This window comes from Martes martes (genome assembly GCF_963455335.1).
Source record: "Martes martes genome assembly, chromosome: 7".
Taxonomy (NCBI): Eukaryota; Metazoa; Chordata; class Mammalia; order Carnivora; family Mustelidae; genus Martes; species Martes martes.
Window position 1 is genome coordinate 115,326,997 of NC_137894.1, and position 21,151 is coordinate 115,348,147.

A 21,151-nucleotide genomic window follows, 5' to 3' on the forward strand; every position below is an offset into this window, starting at 1 on the left:
ATACCTGAAACGAATATGACACTCTATGTTACACTCTGTATTAACTAACAGGAATATAAATAAAAACTTGGAAAAACAAAACAAAAAACTCTGAAAGGATAGCAGTAACGTACCCCAAGGCTGCAGCCACATTTTAAACACCTAAATTTGACTTCTACAGAACCTATTCTTCAGTGGGATCTTGGGACTGTAATGACAAAAAAAGATATCGCCGAAGTCTATCCACATGTGGTAGACCTCAAAGTGGCCAAGTGTCCCTGCGCCAATGATGTAGCGTTACTTGGCTTCATTCTGAATACAACGTACAATGGTAAGTTCCCGGGCTTTGCTGGAAGTTGGATGTGGAGTCTCATACTTTGTAACAGTGATGTTTCACTGGCAGAGCACATTAGATGCATAGACATAAGGGAGTAAAAGTGTTTCTTAAATGTACCTTCGACTTTACTCTTCATTACTTCCCCTTGTCTACTTGCAGGTGTGACTTTTGACTATGTCCATAGTGACTGTAGTGTCTCTCCGAATTTCACGTATCCCCTGCCACCTCTGAATACGTTACTTCCTCTCAGGGATTATTCATTGCCTTTCTAATCTATCTGCTATTCCTGCCATGTGTAAATAGGTACCATGTTCTAAGGCATCATATCATAACATTATTTTATTTATTATGTATGTGTTTTTGGATTAACACTGTAGTATTTAATAGCATCTTTTTAAAAAAGATTTTATTTATGCATTTGAGTGAGACAGACAGAGAGAGCTCAAGCAGGGGGAGCAGCAGGCAGAGGGAGAAGCAGGCTCCCCACTGAGCAGGGATCCCAGTGCAGGACTCCATCCCAGGACCCTGGGATCATGACCTGAGCCGAAGGCAGATGCTTAATGACTGAGCCACCCAGGTGCCCTTTAATAGCATCTTTATGCATTTCAACAGCTAATGTATTAGTAGTTATTTTTCCTTGGTCATTGGTGACATTTGAGTCCCCAGCCCAGTAAATGAGAAGGGAAATAAAAGAACTAAAAGATGAGAAACAAAATTTCATTACTCTTATGTAATATGTGTATCCAAAAATCCAAAAGAATCAGTAGCCAAGCAATCAGAATATGGGTACTACAAAACTGAGAAATGAAATAACAACATATAAAAACCATTCCACCAAAGACTAAAGATTATAATTTTTAAAAATCCCATTCAGAAAGTAACAAACCCCAAAATATACCTAGAAATAAACAAAGAAACAGAAGAGTTTTAAGGCCTGTTGGACAGATACTATGAAACTTCAACAAAGGTCATAAAAAAAGACTAAAATAAATAAGATATTTTATGTGCGTGAATGGGAACTTCTACTATTGTGAAGTTGTTAATTCTCTCCAGATTTATCAGTTGGTTCAATACAATTCCAAGAAAAATTACAGCAGTTTTTTTGGCGTGTGTGGAAATTGACAAACCAATCCCAAAATACATATGGGAGATAGAAATAATGTGAATAACATAATTTTAAAGAAGAACAAAAACTTGCCCTACCATGACTTATTATAAAGTAACAGATTCAAACAGTGTGCTTTGATACGGAGTAGACACACCCCCTTGGCCGAAATGTGTTTGAATTCCTAATGGCTTAGTGGCTTTGTGTTCTCTAGTTTTTCGAGCCTGCTTGTGCTGAATTGGTTTAGTTGGAAATTGCGTCTCTTCCTCCTCTGTGTCAACCAAATGGAAACTCAGCTCCTATTCTGACTTTCTGACTTTTGTGGCTGCCATGCTAGGACCCCCTCCTTCTCTCTCTCCAAACCTGCCTTACTTCCCTGAGCCACAGGAGAGGAGTGATTCTCAGCTCTCCTGTTCCATTCTGTCATGTAACGGAGAGTCACAGGAGAGAGAGAGCCCCCTTCACTCCTTGGGATCTCACTCAACCTCTCGAGAAAAGAAATAGCTTTAGCAACTCCCCCGCACCCCCCACCCCCAGCTGCCTTCCACTCTACTGCAGCAAAAAAGAAGTTCCCCTAGGATCTGAGCTGCTACTTCCTAAATTTGCAGTTCCTTTGTGGGGCCCTTGTCTGTCCCTGCCCCACCCCACCCACCCACTCACCTCCCCCATCCCACACACCCAGCCACAGCTCCCTGTCCCCAGCCTTCATGAGGTTAATTGCGGGAACAGGTCTCTGGGAGCCCCATGGGTTCCCGTCTGGACTTGCTATCCACCTTCCTCCTCTGTGACACTCCCAGTGCTTCTGCCCTGCCTCTCATCCCCTTTTTGTCTGTCACCCCCAGAAACCTTAGCTTCCTAGGTCACTTATGGTTCCTATCCCACACACAGTTCTGGACTTAATTTGACCCAAACTTCTGTCCCTTTCCATCTACCCAGAGCCATTCTTGGCATTTGTGGGCTGTCAGCAGCAATCTCCCCCATATGGCTCATCTTTTCTCTGAATGGCCCCTTCAGTTTGCTGCCCTAGAGGGTCACCTGGCCGGTCCTAGTAACATACCCTCTCACATGCCTTTGCATGTCTCATGCCCAGGGGTGGGGTCATCATCCTTGCTCTTTGGGATGGCTTCTCTGTGTTTGCTCTGTCTTCCCTTCAAAGCTTCCAGTTCCTTGGAGCTTGGACTTTCCCTCCCTGCAACTCCTCCTGGCTGCAGCCCTCGCTGACCTTCCTGTTCCTCACACTCCCTCATGGATGACTTCAGCCTCTGGACCCCTGCCCTCCTCACCGTGCTATTTTTGTCACTATTTTCAGTGACTTCACCATCCCGTGCAGTGCTTGGCTTCAAGGCCTCCTCTTCTCCAGTGATCTTCCCCCACCTTCTCGGCCCAAGTTCTGGACCTCATTGTCTCCAGTAACGTTGTTATCTGCAGAATCTCCGCCATGAGCATCTCACCCTGTCCACGACCTCCCCATTCCATCTCTCCTAGTCCTACTCCAGCACTGCTTCGATCTCACGGAGACTTTCCCCACTTCTCAACACCCTTTCTCTCTACCTTCCGTAGGTTGCATAGCCCACACTTATCCACACTTCTGTAACTCCCCTGCCCTGCTCTGTCTTCTGTCCCCATGCAGACCCAACTCTGATGTTCTACTGACTGGTCTCTCGGTCAGTTCACGATCACACATCTCAAGAGGGCACTCAGCACCACCCAGAAATCCTGTCTCTTTTCTGTGGTATATTTATTTTCCAACTCTGCAAAATGACCTTCTCTCACAACTCTTCCCACTCCTCCAACCCTCTGCATCATCTTCTTCTCCATTTTGCTCTCAGCTGTGACTTTATCTCATAGTTCACGTAGAGAACCATGACGGATCCCATGGAACTCCATTGTTGCCCCTGCAAACCTGACACTCTACTTGCATTCATACTTGCACACTTTGCCTTCTCGCCCATTGCCTCGTGAGAAGTGTCTGCTGCTGGCAGAGTCACCCCCCACCCTGTTCTTCTGGACCCCACTCCCGGCAGCCATCTGAAGCACTCACATCTATGCGGCAAATGTCACCTTTTCCTCTGCATCACCTGCTCTCCCTCCTTCCTGGATTGGGTCCATTAGCATACAAACAAACCCTAACATCTCCCATCCTAAGCATCTCTCTGTTCTCCTTCAAAGCAAAATTTGTGCAAAGAACCTTTTGTAGATGGTGCCACGTTTCCCACCTCCGCACTTTGTCTTCATACCAGTACAGATCAGTGTTTGTTTCTCGGTGCTCTTCTGAAACGTTCCTTCCCAGGATCACCCGTGATCTCCTTGTGGTCAGTTCCAGCAGTGAATTCTTTTTTTTTTTTTTAAGATTTATTTATTTATTTGAGAGAGAGACAGAGAGGGCACACCTGCAAGCTGGGGGAGGGGCAGAGAAAGAGGGAGAAGGAGGAAGCCAACTCCTCACCGGGCAGAACCTGCCCACAGGGGTTGATCTCATCACCCTGAAATCATGACCTGAGCCAAAATCAAGAGTCCTGACACTTAACAGACTCTGCCCCCCAGGCACCCCCAGCAGTCAGTTCTCATTCTTCATTCTACTTTCTTTCCCAGCAGCTGTTCTTACAGTTGACCACTGTTTCCTCAAAATACATTGTTCTCTTGGCTTTCTCGATACCACCTTTGATTTTATTCCACCACACGAGTCACTCCTTAGTTTTCTAGATGGGCTTCTGGTTGGTGTGGCCCCCCCAAGTGTTGTTGAACTCGGGACTTTGTCCTGGACCCTCCTTCCTTATGGAATTACGCCTCTCTCTGAGAAACTTAACTCAGTCCTTCGGTAGAAATGCCATCTCCAGGTCCATGATTCCCAAATCTCTCTTTCTGGTGCTAACTGCTCCTTGGAGACAGAACTCCTCTATTCAATTATCTATTTTACATTTCCTCTTGATGTATAATGAGCATCTCAAATACAGAAAGTCCAGTACAGAACTCTTGATTCACCTTCCTCTGAAATCTATTCCTCTCCAGTATTCCTTATCCCAGTTATATCCCCTTATTCAAAACTGAAATCTAGAACCCATTCCCACTCTTCCTTTCACAACATTCCAGGATGGTGCTGTACCCAGTGTGTATCCCCGGCATGACCACTTCTCCCCACTGTTGAAATCTTAAATCAACCTGGGTTTTCCACGAAACTAATTCATGACTTCTTAAATGGTATCCCTATTTCTATTCTTGCCACTGTATAACCCACTTTCCATACAGCTAGGGTGTATGTATACACCCATCACTAGGGTGATCTCCTTAAGGGTAAACTAAATCATGTCACTTCCCTGCATCAAACACCCAGTGGCTTCCCTTTGGCCATTAGAATAAAATCCAAACTCTTCACAATGGTCTACATCAGCTTCTGTAATCCTGATGGTCATTCACTATACAGAGTGGCTTATTACTTGAGTCTAAAAGCATTAACCAAGATAAGGCATTTATTGCACTGCTTACTTCTCTATTAAATATTTCTAAACTTTGCAGGGGTCTGGTCATGTGATATCATAGAGGACACTGGTAGTCATTCCTACTTAGACTACAGGACAGTGTTACCTGTGGAACGAGACTTAGTGCTTAGAAAGACAACATTTGTCATTAGCTTTCCTCTTCCTGGAAAAAGTAAATGATAACAACACTTCTAGCTATGTCTTTGTCTACACGGAAAACAGCTTCAAGATATGAGTGGTCCTACATTCATATTTGGGAAACAGAAGATATGTATTAGATTATCAACTGTTCGTAGGCTCCCCCACTGCCCTCAATAGTTAATGCCAGTTGACTAGACTTCAGGTTAATATTCTATATTTAAAATGAAAGACTCTCAACATTCCTACCCATGGCCAAAGAAAGGCGAGATCAAGGTATATGCAGTGGGTTCCGTCTTCTTTTACAAGGTTCTCATGAGGCATTAGCAAATATTTTTTCTGTTTTTTAAATCACAAATATTAAAGTAAATCAAAGAAAGTTTCTTCCTCTTGGAATTTTAAGTTTCTTCTTGGAGTTTTTAAAGTATTAATAAGATTGTGTTTCCGAAATAGGAATGTATTTATGCTTACAAAAATACCATCAGAAAAGGGAAAAAACTCTTCTACTACTCTCTTATGTTCTGTGAATGAGGTCTGTGAATTAAATTAACAAAGGTGGGGCACCTGGATGGCTCAGTGGGTTAAAGCCTCTGCCTTCAGCTCAGGTCATGGTTCTAGGGTCCTGGGATTGAGCCCCGCATCGGGCTCTCTGCTCGGCAGGGAGCCTGCTTCCTCCTCTCTCTCTGCCTGCCTCTCTGCCTAGTTGTGATCTCTGTCTGTCAAATAAATAAATAAAATCTTTAAAAAAAATAAATTAACAAAGGCAGATTAGCAGGGGGAAAAAAGCACACAATTTTTATTATTATTTACGTTCATGGGAGTTAACTGAATAGAAGTGAAAATTGGTGGTTAAACTTGGGGGCATAGATACCATTTTAAGAAAAGAAAGAAGTTTGGGCTTCATGGGATGATAAATTATGGGGAAGTGACTAGGAAATATATGGCCAGAATAGTGAAAGAGAAGAGCTATTCTAGTAAAGTCTGTTTATGCAGACTTGTCTCAGTGCTGATGTCCCTCCCATCTCTGGTGATAAGAGTGCTCTTCTCTTCCTGGTACAGGGGTGGGGAGGCACATTTCCCAAAGGGAAAATTATGCTCTGCTTTTAGGCAGGTAAGGAGATGGTGGAGAATGCTTCTTGAGTCTGTTGATTCTCATTTGCTTTCAGCTCCAAGTAATCCTTAAGCCAGAGTGGCATATTTGGGGTGGCATATTCAGATCCCCTTCAATATAAAACAGAATCCTTAAAATTTAATTCAGATGGTTGGCTAAACTTCTATGTTAACCTGAAGTCACTTCATCTTTCCATTGCTTGGGAAATGAGATCGCAGTTGAGGGGAGGGGAGTTGAGGTGGGACAGAGAACTGTTTGGAAGGTGGGTCAGATGAGGACCCTGGCCCCAGGAGACAGAGCACCATGGGAGTGGGTTATTTGCTTTGTAAAGTTGTCTAGACTTAACCTTCCTTTCTTCTCATTTTAGGAATTTACATAGGCCTCAGTTCTTCTGGGTTTTGGGATTATGACAATATCTTGTGGTTTAACCTGACAGACACGATCTATTCCCAAATTGGAGAAGGTAATTCCTCTAACTGTACTTTCTTCACCTATCCCATGTATATCAGCACTTGATCAATATTGATGAAATGTCTTTGCTTTGCCGGGGAGCTCACCTTTTCCTTACTTTTTAACCCCCGGTATGATTTCTTCCCTTAGAACACACAGAACTTTCAGTGGTGGATATGGTTTTAACAAATCACTTTTTAGTTATCCTCACCTCTCTGGGTTGTTTTGTAAGTGGAGATCTCCGTTATCCATCATCCTCTATCTTAACGGTATGTGAATTGTGTTTACATATTTTCTGAATTTACATATTTTACATATTTTCTGAAACAAAAAGTGGAGATTCTTGATACTTGAGCTCTGTGTGGTGTATCTTAGAATTTAAATGCTTTTTCCATGTAAAAAATGGAAGTGACTTTTTCCTTTGCCTTCTAGTGTATTGAATATATCCTTTGAAAATGGTGCTAGTTTTATTGCTATACAAATTTATAGTAAGTTTGAAATATGTACATGTAGAAGATATTATATCTATTTTAGAGTTATATATGTTCCCCAAATACTTTATGGTAACTTACATTATAATTATATACATATAATTATATATTATACAATTATATAATTATATAATTATTATATAATTATACAATTATACGATTATACAATAATTATACAATTATAATATTATAAATTAACATAAATTAAAAAGTTAATTTTGGGGGCACCTGAGTGGCTCAGTAGGTTAAAGCCTCTGCCTTTGTCTCGAGTCATGATCCCGGGGTTCTGGGATCGAGCCCCACATCGGGCTCTCTGCTCAGCGGGGAGCCTGCTTCCTCCTCTCTCTCTCTCTGCCTGCCTCTCTGCCTACTTGTGATCTCTGTCAAATAAATAAACAAAATCTTTTTTTAAAAAAAGTTAATTTGGGGTTTGAAAAAAGGGGAATATGCATTTTGGTGAGGATATATACTATGCATATCATGATATTCTTTTTTTAATAAGATTTAATTATTTTAGAAAGAGAAGGGGGAGGGGTTAAGGGAGAGGGAGAGAGAGAATCTCAAGCAGACTCCCCACAGAGCAGGAAGCCTGACAAAGGGCTGGATCCCACAACCCTGAGGTTATGACCTGAGTTGAAACCAAGAGTCGGATGCTCAACAGACAGCCACCCAGGTGCCTCTCATTATATGATTTTTAAAAGAGTCTGGGATCCTTTCTGAAATTAAGTTCAAGCACAAATAAATTAATACAATGGTGAAACAAAGCAAAGACCAAAGTTGACATCTCCAGCATATTATTTAAACTGAGTTAGAGGCTGGTTTTAGTGTGTGATGCTCCTAACTGCTGGGATACAGAAAGCATCATTTCCCTTTAATATAACTCAAATTGCTGTGCTTTGTTTTGCCTTCTGATATGCAAGCAACACTGAAGTGGTTTTTTTTTTTCTTGTAGTTTTCCAGAGCAGACTTTTGTGGTTTCGAAAGGGTAAGAAGCTTTAATTCCCAAGGGTTGGTGAAAACCTAGGTGTTTCCTCCATGACCTGAGAGATGAGGGACAGGACAAGAATCCACAACATAGATTGTTCCTGTTACTATGATCTTATTTACAGTTTGAACTTGAACATGTTTCCAGCAAACATTAAGCAATGATCTCCCTTTCTGTTTCGAAGGAAGAAGTGCCTCTCCCTATTCAGAGGTCTCCCCCACCTTTTCTTTGTGTGCTCTGTCCGGGACTCTGAGAGTGGTTGAGGTGTATTCTGCACAATGGTGCCCAGTTGGAAAGAAAGTCAGGGCTGAGATTTGGCTAACACTTTTCTCCCCAATCCATCTACCCCCATGTGGGCCTCTGCCTATCTGGAAAAAGGCTAGCCACAGTTCTGCTTCTGGCCTTGGGGTGTGGGGTTAGGGTTCCATCAGTTTTTTTTTTTTTCTTTTTCTTCTTTCCTCTCTATTCCAAAGTCAAGTTTTGTATTTCAACGAGGTCATTCCCATCAACACATAAGCATGCTTCAGTTTGGAAACCACTACAAAATTATGATTATTCGTGGGCTTTTGCTGTGTCCCTTCCCCCTTCCATCCTCATACGGGCCTGTGGGCACACACCCAGGTGGGCACACACACGCTTATTCAAACCATCTAGAAGGAAGGAGCACTTATGTCTTAGGACGCAAATGGGATTAACTTCTTGCCATACTAGTTGGAGGAAATGTGAAGCAGAGAACCAGGGACAGCAGACAGTCAAAACTGATGTACATTACAAAGAACAGGGGAAGCACCTATCAAAATAGAACCCCAAACCTAGCTCAACTCTATCATTCAAGAATGAGGGTGAAGAAAGGAAATTTGTACAGATAAGACATTAGGAGAGCTCACCACCCAGAGACCCCCATGAAGAAACGGGATGCCAGAAATAGTGACAGAGCTAGAATGTGAGCCCTCAACCCGAACAGAGGCAGGCACCGGGGCCATGATCTCCTCTCTGGCATCTGTGTCTAGCATGGTGCTGGCACAAGGTAGGCATTTAGTAAATATTTGTTCAAAGAATGGAATTGGTGTAAAAAGTAACAGTTATAAATTTTGTGTTTCGTACTTGGGCGGAACCAAAACTCCAGATAATACAAGGACTGGAGATAATTTTCAGTGAATCACCAGCCCATTTTAAGATCCTTGTTTTGTAGGAGAGTCAATATGGAGAATAATTTTAGAATTTGATAGAAAATGTATAGTTCCACACAAATGAGTTTAAAGGATAATCACCATAAAAGAAAAAGACATATAATCTAAAGCTTCCAACCCACCAGAGGAAGGAAAAAAGGATTAAAGGATAATCCATTGGTTCCCATAAAAAAACAAGAAAGGAGGAAAACAGATGTTAAGGTAAAAGAATGGAAAACCAACTATAAAGTAAGACATTAGAAAACAATCCAAACGTATCGGCTAAAACTAAATCACACAAAAAATGATAAGGAAACAAAGGAGACTATAACCTCAGCTTTGTTCCTTACCCCTCAGCTCCCACTAACTTCCATTTCCTGTCCACCTGCCTGTTAAGTCAAGGGTGCTGGGGATGAGGAACCCCAGTGAGGAAACCTGGCACGTCTTTCCTCTCATGGGTCATGTGAGAACAAGACATTTGGCCACAAAGACATGCAGGTGGAGGACTACAAGGTGAGGCTCCTGGAAAGAGCTTGGCTTGCAGAGCTCTGGGAACCCCCCCAGAGAAGTTTTCTGTCAACCTTGAGAGAGTGGCTGGTCTTCTGGAGAGAAGCCCAGTGGGAAGGGTGTAATCTCCCTGCATCTGAGGTGAGCAAGTTGGAGGAGACCAAAAGGAGGAAGCCTCTTTCTGGTTCTGAGGTGAGGGAGGAATGGCAGCCCAGAGCTGGAGAGACCTCTTGGCCTTCTGTCACTCCAATATCACCACATTCTGAGGTGCTCCCCAAACCAGACCTGAGCATTCCCTTGAAAATACGTCTAAGCCAGCCCAGCATTCTGAGAGCATAAGATCTTTAGAATCAGAACATACATGGAAGTTGCTGATGGAGAAGACAACAGACAGCAACAGAACAAGAACAACAGAACTTAATCCACTCCTTTAACAATGAGCCAATTAACACCTCTTACTGGTTCCTGGGATAGTACTGAGATAGTAGCACTGAGATAGTAGCAAGAAAAAAAGACCTCTAACATTTTTTAGCTTAGGGTTTCAAGTGCCACATAAAAATACTTTCTGGGGGGCGCCTGGGTGGCTCAGTGGGTTAAAGCCTCTGCCTTCAGCTCAGGTCAGGATCCCAGGGTCCTGGGATCGAGCCCCGCATCGGGCTCTCTGCTTGGCAGTGAGCCTGCTTCCCTTCCTCTCTCTCTGCTTGCCTCTCTGCCTACTTGTGATCTCTCTCTCTGTCAAATAAATAATAAATAAATCTTAAAAAAAATACTTTCTGGGACTAAATACCACAAATTGCAATTAAAAATGGTATAAATTGAATGATAGAAGAGCCACTGTTTAGATGCAAAGAAGTGGCATAGCAGATGAGGAGGAAGAAACTTCTCATCTAGGGAAGATGAGTAAAAATCACTGAGGCACAGATAAGTCTTTGAGGATAATCCAGGTCTAAGAGACGAGAGAATTTTTGGAAGGAATAAAAAAGGAACGGATAGGAGACAGGCAATATTAACACAAATAATAGAAGATTACACTGAAATTAAAAAAGACCCAAGGCTACCTATTGAAAAAGCCCACTAAATCCTGGAAGAATTGAAAAACATGTATGCATCTGAATTTGAAGTTGAAGGGGAAAATATTACAAGTTTCCAAACAGAAAGAACAAAAGCAAATATTCGTCACAGGTATTAGGTTAATACAACAGTAGAAGCTGGAAAATAGTAAAACCCAGATCTACAGACTATCAAGACAAAAGGACCAAAGTCCAAAAATCCTATTACCAGCCAAGAGATTATTCATTCATCTTTCAGATTGAGAAAGAATTTGGAGAATACATCACCCAGTTATCCTGGCTAAGGAATATACTCAAGAAAGAACTTTAACAAAATAAAACAATGAGCACAGATATTGGGGAGATAAAGAAACAAGCAAACAATGGTTTCTCTCATTTTATCTAATACACATGTTTTCCATCTATATGGATCAAAGTGAAGTGCTAGACCAAGATCTTAAAACAGAGAGAACATGTTGCAAGGGAAATTAGAATTTTCAATGTCTAAAAATTATTATTTTCAAATAGCATTACATTCCCCATAGTTAAAAACCAAAAAGGTTATATGAAGATCCACATTGAGAAGTCTCACTTGCTCCTTTGTCTGTATTCACCCTGCTTCTCCTCATCCCCACCATCTTTTATCTTTTCAGTGATTTTTAAATGTAAATTCAAATAATTATGAATATAAATTGTCCTCTTTTTTATACTATATTCTAAATATATACTTACCTGTTGTTTTCATTTAGCAATATATCAGGGGGAATATTCCATATTAGTATATGAAGAATGGCCTTTTCCCCCCTTCTTTCTTTATAGCTCTGAGTATTACATTTTGTGGACTTCCCAGAGTTGACTTAACCTGTTCCATACTGATGGATGCTTGGGTAGTTTCCTCATCTTTTGTTGTTACAAACAATGTTGCCATTAACAATTTTCTACATGGTAGGTTTGTAGTCCAAGTACATGGGTACAATACATTTCTGGAACTTGGATCATCAGATCAGTTAGTAAATACTTACACAAGGAATAAGTACTTACGCAAGTTGTCCTTCAGAGAGGTTTTTACTATTCGCAAGGATATTATAATAAATCTTCTCGAGCTAAAATATTTCAGCAAAACTCAGTGGATTTTGTTAGTGATGAGAGGGGAGGAAAACACGTAATCCAAAAGTTGCAAAGTAGTGTGGCAGGGGAGGAAAGGGATCAAGTAACTTTTTCTGAAAAGTATAGGGATTTATCTTTAGGTAAGACCTTTTTTATAATGATTGAAGGAAAGATGGAAGGAATGGGATATATGTGGCTATTTGGGCAGGTAGTTGAAGGAGCTCATACTTGATTTGTTCATTCACTTACTCCTTCATTTAACAAATAGTAGCTGAGGACTTGCTGTACGCCACATTTGTTTCGACAAGGGGGATTCTATCTGTGGAATGAGACAGGTGAAATCCCCGAGTCTCCTGAAGCCTACAACTCTATTGAAGGAGGTGGACTTCAGACAGGGTCGTTGTAATTCAGGCTTGTCCACATGAAAGCAGGGAAGAGAAATAGGGCCTGAAGCAGAGATAATACAGTATTTTAAACAGGGTGATTCTAGCAGGCCTCCCAAGGAGGTGAGCTTTAAACAGAAGCTCAAATGACCTCTAGGAATGGTTTCGACAAAACACGTCCAGAAAGAACTAATAAGTACAAAGGCCCTAGACTGGGAACTTGTCATGAGGCGAAATCTGTTAGCCTCCCCAGTCTGTTCTGTGGACCCAGCAGGGACTTCAGGTCAGTTCTTTAAGGATAAAACTCAAACTCTGTGAGACATACAAAAGCCTTCCCAGTCGGAGCCTTCCTTACCTTCTTCAGCCTTGTCCTGTCTGCTCTTACCGTAAGCTCTCCTTACCAGCCATAGTAAACACTTGCCTTCCGTGAGATGAACCAACCCTTCTGGCACCTCGACTCAATCACAGAAGATGTCTTATCTTCTCAGCAGGCCCTCCCTCCTCCTTTCAATTTCAGTTGGAGAATTTCTCCTCATGCTTCAGGAATCCCTTCCTGACCACCAGGGTGCCCCATCTGTGCAGTCTCCAAATCTCTCAACACTAATTCCTGTCGTTCACCACCCTCCTCTGTCTGAGTGGCCCACTGACCAGCCTCACGACACATGAGGTATCATGTCAAGGCCAGTCTCATCTGCCACATATGCAGATAAGGTCCCATGCCGACTTCCAGATGGGGGGGGGGGGTCTCAGTAAATATTTGTGGAATCAGTGCATGAGTAAATGAAGACAGACGGGAGCTGCACTTTGCACTGGCTTATTAGCCACGTCACTGTGAACTTTGAACCAGCTCTAGCACCCTCTGGACCTCAATTGCTTCATTTTAAAATGGGCATAACAATACCCACCTGTCAGGTGAAGTGATTAAGTCACATCATGTAAGAACAACCTTCACATGATTCGTGATACAAACTTAGAAAAATAGTTGGATCCTCACCCCTACATGGCTAGTCAGGACCTTCTGAAGGCAAATGACAGAAACAAAACTAAAATTGATTTTAGCAAAGGGGAAGCTATTAGCTCATGTAAGTAGGAAATTCAAAGTGGGGATGGATCCAGCTTCCAGACATGACTGGACTGAGTCCCTAACAGATGTCTGTAGGACTCTGTCTTCTCCACGTTTGGGTCTGTTTTCCTCTAGAATAACTTCATCCTCAGTCAGTTTTCTCCAGTTATTAGTAGAATAGGCACCAGGTTTTGATGTAGTCAGGTTAGTGGCCCCAATAAGAATGAGCTATGTCTTTACCGGGAGCCCTGGGAGGTCTGGGCCCACTCATTAACCTGACTTGGATCATGCGTTCATTCCTGACCAATCTCTGCATCCTAAGTTCTTCCTTGGAATGAGACCAACCTGGTCGGCTGAAATTATCCCCAAGGATGTTCACTGGAATTTTACCAGTTTGCTTCCAAGTACGAAAAAAAAGCAAGGGCTCTAAAGAGAAAGAAAAGGAATAAGTCAAGGTCCAATAAAAATTCTAGATCAATTGCCTAGATATTATAACTGATATCCTGCAAACCTAAAGATTTAGACTACAGTTGATGTAACAGCTTAGCTTGAAGATACTACACCATTGAAATAAGTTGTTCATTCCATTTTGAAGTGCTTTTTTTTTTGTTTGGCAGTTTTATTGGAGATATAATTCACGTAACATAAAATTCACCCATTTAAAGTGTGCGATTCAGTGGCTCTGGTACAATCACAGAGTTGTGCAACCATCACCACAATCTATTTTAGGACATCTATTTAAAAGACTTTTAATGCACAGATTATAAAGACTTTCTTGCTGGTCTGTAAAAATGCAAGGTCTTCCTTTTGTCTCAACAATACTTTGAACATGAGACTCTTCCTATAACAAAGCCATCTTCAAACCCTCACACGTAATTCATATCCAATATACAATCTATAAACTGGTGGCCCATCGTGACCGTGATAACTGTCTGACAGCTTCTGATAGCTCCAGAATACTAGTCTTATATTGACTGACCCCAGCGTCTGTCACTAACAAAGGCTGATTCACGTGAAGTTTTCTTTTCTTTTTTATTCCTTTTACATGTGTTGTTCAAAATGCATGTTCTTGTCCCTTGCCCTCACTCTCTCCCCTTTTCTTTTGCTGGTGTACAAGTTTTCTCCCTTTATTTGCCTCCCATTCCTAAACTGTGACAGTTTAGAATTTTTTATTAAGTTTTTCAATTTTATATCTTAAGTCTACCTATTCCCTAAATGACATTTTTATTTCTTCACTTATTCATGTAGGTTGACTATGTCAAAGGAAAATTGTGGTATAATGAAAGATGTTTTGCTAACAGAGAACACTTTGAAGGTAAAATGAGACCTTTTTTTCAACATGATGGCATATAAAGACTAAATAAAATAATATAAATAAAAATAGGATAAAGTAGAAAGGTAGGCTTACTTTATATAAGTCAGTGGCCTAAAACTGATGGTAAAAATTAAATCTCAGACAATAGGCGTGCTCCGTTATAAGTGCAAGAGAACTGTATTTGCATATACTTAATTAATGACACATTTAGAAATATAGATACTGCTTGTAATTTCTGCACCTTTCTATTTTATAGTTGATTATGTTACTATCACCTTTGAAAGAAACAGGACTCTAAGTGAGGTATGGTATTAAATATTTTATTAGTTTTCCTTTTTTTTTTTTTTAAAGATTTTTATCTGAGAGAGAGAGCACAAGAAAGCACACACAATTGGGGGCAGGGGTAGAGGGAGAGGGAGAAGCAGACTCCCCTGATGAGCAGGGGGCTGGACACACAGCTTGATCCCAGGACTGCTGGATCATGACCTGAGCCAAAGGCAGACACTAAACCAACTGAGCCACCCAGGCACCCCTGGTATTAAATACTTTAAAAGTTAAGAAATTTTACTTCTTGAATTGTTTCATGGATTATTATTCATCTAAAAGATGGCATTTCTTCAGGCTGAAAAACTTCATCCCTCTTTGCACCCAGTTATGCCTCTACTTGGGTTTAATGGCGATTACCTAGTGATGTTAAATCTGGACCTACGCAGTAGTTCTAGAAAAACAACCCATGCCGAGAAGAGATGCTTTGCAGTATTTTCTGGACTCCCATCCCCAGAAGAGAAGCAGAGACATCGAAGAATTATCACTAGTATTTGTGGTCAGTCAGGACAACACAGTAGTTTGCTGGTTTTTTTGCTTAAGATCACACAGATTAGAACTTACATTTTTTAAATGGCGTTAACCTTTCCTTTCTCTTTTTGTAGTCAAGCTCTTGTTTTTATGCCAAAGAACCATTTAATGAATGGTTACCTTGCTTACCTCATATTTTGAAAGGAATGAAATCTTTACCTTCAACTGTGTTAACATTTCTTGTTGACCAAGAGCATAGTGCTGGGATCTACCTCTTCTCCAGCCAGGTGGGTCATTAGGTGATCGCTCTTGATAATACAACAATGAAAATTTATCTTAGCAAACATTGATTTCCAAGGTCTTTTTATCTGTGGCAGTACAAGTTGATAAAAGTAGCTACAGCAAAATTATTTATGGTTAATAATATAGTTGAAGGCACTCTAGGGATTTCTTGCCTCTGCTGGTCATTCAGTTTGATGAAAGTGGAAAATAGGGTGCTCTTTGCATAGTGACTCTTCTTTGCTTATTCTCCAGGAGCATATAAGCTGAGCTTGGTTTACATAAAGTTGAGGTTCCATAAGATAGTTTCAACGAACAAAAAAATGGAACAAGCCTTAGACTCATAATTTTAGGGGAGAAAAAAATAATTTTCCTCTACCCTCTTATGTTCAGTGATGGGGACTCTGCAAATTAAACTGATAAAAGACAGATTAACGGGAGAAGAGAAAATGATTTATGTGTGCAGTGTATGTACACGTAGATGAAAATCATTGAGGAGAGGTTTGAAAAGGTGGTTAAAATTTGGGGGCTATATATCATCTTAATAGTTTAAGGGGACAGGTGAGAAAGTCACTTAAGGGAAAACAAGTGAAAGATAATGGATTAACAGGGGAACAAATAGGAGATAATAAAGTTTGTGACGTTTGTTCATACAGTTATGAGTAGTTTTCCCATCTCCCTCAGGGCCATAAAACTCCCCAGGAGGAATAATTTGGAGTAAGTTTTAGTTGCATTCTCCCTCTGAGAGTGTACCTGTTCTGAAGAAGAATTAATGGTGGCCTTATTTCTTGTGAGTTCCTGCTTTTAGTCAGAGAAGGGAAGGCTTTTTTTCGCATCTGTTGAATCTTAAGTGTCTTCAATTTATAATAATCTCTTTACCATAGTGGCATATCTTTGGTACATATTCTGACCCCCTACAACATCACGATCCAATAGAATTGGGATGTAGTCCAGGCATCCACATTTTTAAAGGATAGTTTGCCATCACAGTTATAAGCATGGGCATTGAAATCTGTCTTTGGAGTTCAGCAACGGTTCTATAATAAAACCTTCTCATGCCATATATTATGGAAGCTTAGACAAATTATTTAGTGTCCTGAACTTTATGTTCAACATCTATAAAATGGACACATAAGGCAGGGGGAGGCCGAAAAAGACATACGGATTGTTGCTAATCCTTTCAGTTCTATGCTCTGTTAATGGATGTGTCCCTATCTTAATCAAAATCCAAGTAGCAAAAAACACAAAAAAATTGTAACATAGTCTAATAATATTAATGGTAATATTCTTCTCATTTGCTCATGGTTTGCTTTTCTACTTCTAGAAAAGTACCACTGCTTCTGTTAGCATCCTGAGAAATAACAAACCAGGATTAAGACCAAAATTTCCACAATTCATATTTCCTTCATCATTCTCTTCTCCTGTTGGAATGGTATTCCATCCACGAAGTCATTTTCTGTATGCTTATGGTAATCAGGTATGTACACACTTAATTTCATGCTCTAGTGTAGGTGTAAATCATTCACTTATTCTATGCTGTGTTGTTATACATCAGACAAAGAACGGAGTCCCTCTGATGATTGGGGAGGTTTAGAAAGCTCAATGAAGAGAGAATGAGGGGCGAGGAATTAGTGACGTGGATAGAAACAAAATCTTCTGCAAAGTTTTGGTGAGAGTAGAGCAGTGAAATGCAGTAATGGTAGCAGGAGAAAGGGAGTTCAAGAGAAGATTGAGAGACAGAAGGAATTGGGCTGTGCTGATGGGAATTATTCAGTAGAGAGAAAAACTGATGGTGCAGGTGAGAGAGAGAGAGAGAGAGCACGCGCAAGAGAGGAAGAATGCCTGGAGTGACATTTCTAAGTAGGTGAGAGGAGATGCTATCTATGAACTAGAAGACAGGTTGGTCTTAAGAGCTCCTATAGTAACAGGAAGGAGGGAGAGTTTGGGGGTTCCAAAGTTGGTAAGTGGGTATATGTGGTAGTGGAAGGGTAGTGGAAGGGTAGTGGAAGGGTTTATCTTTTATTTTCTCAACAAAAATCAAAATTATTATCTGATAGTGAGGATGGAGGAGTGTCAGGGGTTTGGAAAAAGAGAACAGAGTGAAATCGTTGCCCAGGGGGTTGGGAGAGTGTGTTGACTGAGGGAAGCAGGTGTGATTGCTTATGCTTTATGCTTTTGAAGTCCACGTGTGACCAATTCAGCATTATTGAATGTTGTTCTCCGTGTTCAGTTGTGGGGGTCCATACATGTTAGAAAAGACAGAGCTGTGTTTAACCACAGTTGGAGTTTTACCAAGGAATTATTAAGGAGTAAAAGAGTGTACAGAAGGGAATGTAACAAGACAAAGCAAAAAATGGAGAAGAAATCAAAGGGATGAATATTAAAAAGTTGCAAAGCAAACTATTTACTTGCAGAACATATGATTGCCCATATAGAAAAAACGATACATACAAACTATTAAAAGATGCAGAAAAGTTAAACAAGGTGGAAGGGCTAGTCAATTTCATTTCTATACATGATCAACAAATTTGGAAGCATAATTTTTATGACACTGTGTACAAGAGCAAAAACAAAACAAAGCAAAATGACATACAAAAAACTATAAAGTGGAGCACCTGGCTGGCTCAGTCAGTGGAGTACGTGACTCAATCTCAAGGTTGTGAGTTCAAGCCCCACATTGGGAGTACAGATTACTTAAAGATAGTATCTTTAAAAAAAAAACTGTACGTAAGAATAAATCCAAGATTCTTAAGATCTCTGTGTAGAAAATTATAAACTTTATTGAAGGACATTTAAAACTTTTAAAAGACATGGATATAAACCTACTTGTGGATAGGAAAACTTGTCTTATGATTTCTTCCTCAAATTGATCTGTAGATCCAATACAATTTCAATCAAAATCTCCAACCTTGTTGGAGAGTTTAAGTTAATTCTAAAGCATATATGGTATATGTCAATTCTACCTCTGCTTTTAAAAACTTTAAATAAAGCAAAAAAAGAGTATATCTGGAAAAGCAAAAGACCAAGAATAACCCAGACACTTACAAAGAAGAACAAGGATGAGGGATTTGCACTACCAGATATTCACACTTTTTAAAAAGTTGTAGTAATTATGATAATGTGGTTTGGACCCAGGAGCAGACAAATTGACCAATGGAAGGAAATAGAAAGCCCATGAATAGCCCCATTGTATCTAGAAGGTTGATGGACGCCAAAAATTGTTTGACTCTTCTGAGGGAAAAATAAGAGATTGCTCAAAATAGGATGGGAAATATTGGTTACATATGGAAAATGTTGAAATACGTATCCACAGTGCAAGTCCAACTCCTAATGCATTAATAATTTAAATATAAAAACTTTAAAAGGAAAATATAAGTGAGTATCTTTCTGAAATCAGGGTAGGGAAAGCCTTTTAAAATAAGACAAAAAAAAATAGCATCACTTTCATTAAAAAGAATTCTGGGTCTGCAAGATGGCAGATTAAGAAGCTTTCGGCCCTGTTCTCCCACAGACACTGAATCAGCAACAGTATACAGGTCAGATTACCTTTGCAAGAACTCTAGAGACCAGTTAATTAGCTATAGCACCCAGACCAACACAAAACCAAAAAGGGATTCTAACAAAAGGGTCAGGAAAATTAACCCATCTGCACCCCACTTTCAGCCAGTCTAGTGTGGCACAACCAGGAGGAATCCTCCTGCTCAAGGGATCCTCTCTTGGGATAGAAACAAAAGAGTGAACCTTGCATGCAACATTTGTCTGAGGGCTCCTCCAGGGACTGGTTTCTGTTTTGCTTAACCCGGAGCACTGACAGGGTTTGTGTGGAAACAGCCAAAACGAGGAGAATAATGTTGGCAAGATGGTAGAGCAGGAACCTTTAGACCCTCCCTTTCCTCCAGAGACACTGATTTCACAAAATGCAGACCAGAATACCTTTACAAGAACTCTGGAATGCACTTGAGAAGCTACAGATCAAGCCAAAGAGATTCCAACAAAATGGGTCAGAAAACTTGCAGCATTTTCCATGTCCATCCACACGTCTCCTCCTATCTGACTTAATGCCGCACAACTTGGAGGAAATCCTCTCCCACCAGGGATCCTCCCAAAAGGATAGAAACAAAATAATTAACTGTGTGTCCAACATTCTGGCTGGATGGGGGAAATCTGTGTCATCTGACTCAGAGCACTGATGGAACTGGCAGCCTTGCTGAGAAACTGTTGAAAACAGTTATGATCACTGTACCACTTTACAGCTGCAGTTCTACAGCCACATACCAGAGGCAGCAAGAGCTTATGGGCGTCTGGAAGGGGAGGGATCAACAGCTCAAGCAATTTGAGACAACGAAAAACACAGCACAAGCCAGAGAAAACACATCCTTAGAAGAGATTTCAGAAGTCCTAGAGCCTCTAGCTGGTCTGATCGGTAAGAGTCTGCGTGAGGCCAGTCCGTAAACACTGGGAGAAGTGGTTTTGTGATGAAATGCCCACATCTCAAAATAATAGCATGACAAGGCATGCCGAAGAAACGGAGACACATGGCCCAATCAAAGGAACAGAATAAATCCCTAGAAAATGACCCTAAAGAAGTGCAGAGCTATGAGCTGCCCGACAAAGAATTTGAAACAACTGTCATGAAGAAGCATCTTCATGATGCTCGGTGAGCTAGAAGAGAACAGATAGACAACTAGAAGAAATCAAGGAAACAATGAACTAATGGAGAGTATCAAAAATAGAAACTATAAAAAGGCCAAGCAGAAGTTCTGGAGCTGAAATTTGAATAACTGAATCGATACACTCACTAGAGGAGTTGAATGAACAGTAGACTTGATCAAGCAGAAGAATCGGCAAACTTTGCAGAGAGGCTGTTTGAAATCGAATCAGAGAACAAAAAGCAAAAAGAGTGAAGAAAAGTGATGAGAGCCTCGGGGATGTGTAGGGACTATCAGACATATCCATGTAATATGGGAGTTACAGAAGGAGAAGAGAGACAAGGGGGGCAGAGAGAGCTTATTAAAAGAAATGATGGCTGGAATTTCCCAAATCTGAGGAAAGAAATAGGCATACACACTAAAGAAGCTTAAAGAATTCCAATCACAATAAATCCAAAAAGACTAATACTGAGACACATAATCAAAATGTCAAAAGTCAAAGACCAAAAAAAAAAAAAAAAAAAAGACAAAGAATCTTAAAAGCAATGAGAGAAAAGTGACTCACTACATACAAGGGAGCTTCCATAAGATTATCACTGGATTGCTCAGCAGAACCGTTGCAAGCCAAAAGAGAGTGGGATAATTATTCAAAATGTTGAAAGAAAAAAAAAAAACTGTTCATCAAGAATACATTTGGCCGACTATTATTCAAAATTGAAGGAGAAATTAAGATTTTTCCCAGATAAACTAAAACTAAGGGAGT

The 21,151-nt window shown here is 40.6% G+C and overlaps 1 protein-coding gene across 1 annotated transcript in view; it reads left to right on the plus strand.

The window, feature by feature from the left end:
• CATSPERB (cation channel sperm associated auxiliary subunit beta) overlaps positions 1-21,151 on the plus strand; it is a gene marked incomplete at both ends in the record, with an annotated part of 113,702 nt that overhangs the window by 22,788 nt on the left and 69,763 nt on the right. Inside the window, 8 exon segments of the mRNA XM_080809753.1 lie at positions 161-310; positions 6,514-6,609; positions 6,747-6,865; positions 8,040-8,072; positions 14,599-14,665; positions 14,922-14,968; positions 15,595-15,747; positions 17,064-17,216. Of these exon segments, the coding sequence (XP_080665879.1) occupies positions 161-310; positions 6,514-6,609; positions 6,747-6,865; positions 8,040-8,072; positions 14,599-14,665; positions 14,922-14,968; positions 15,595-15,747; positions 17,064-17,216 (818 nt within the window).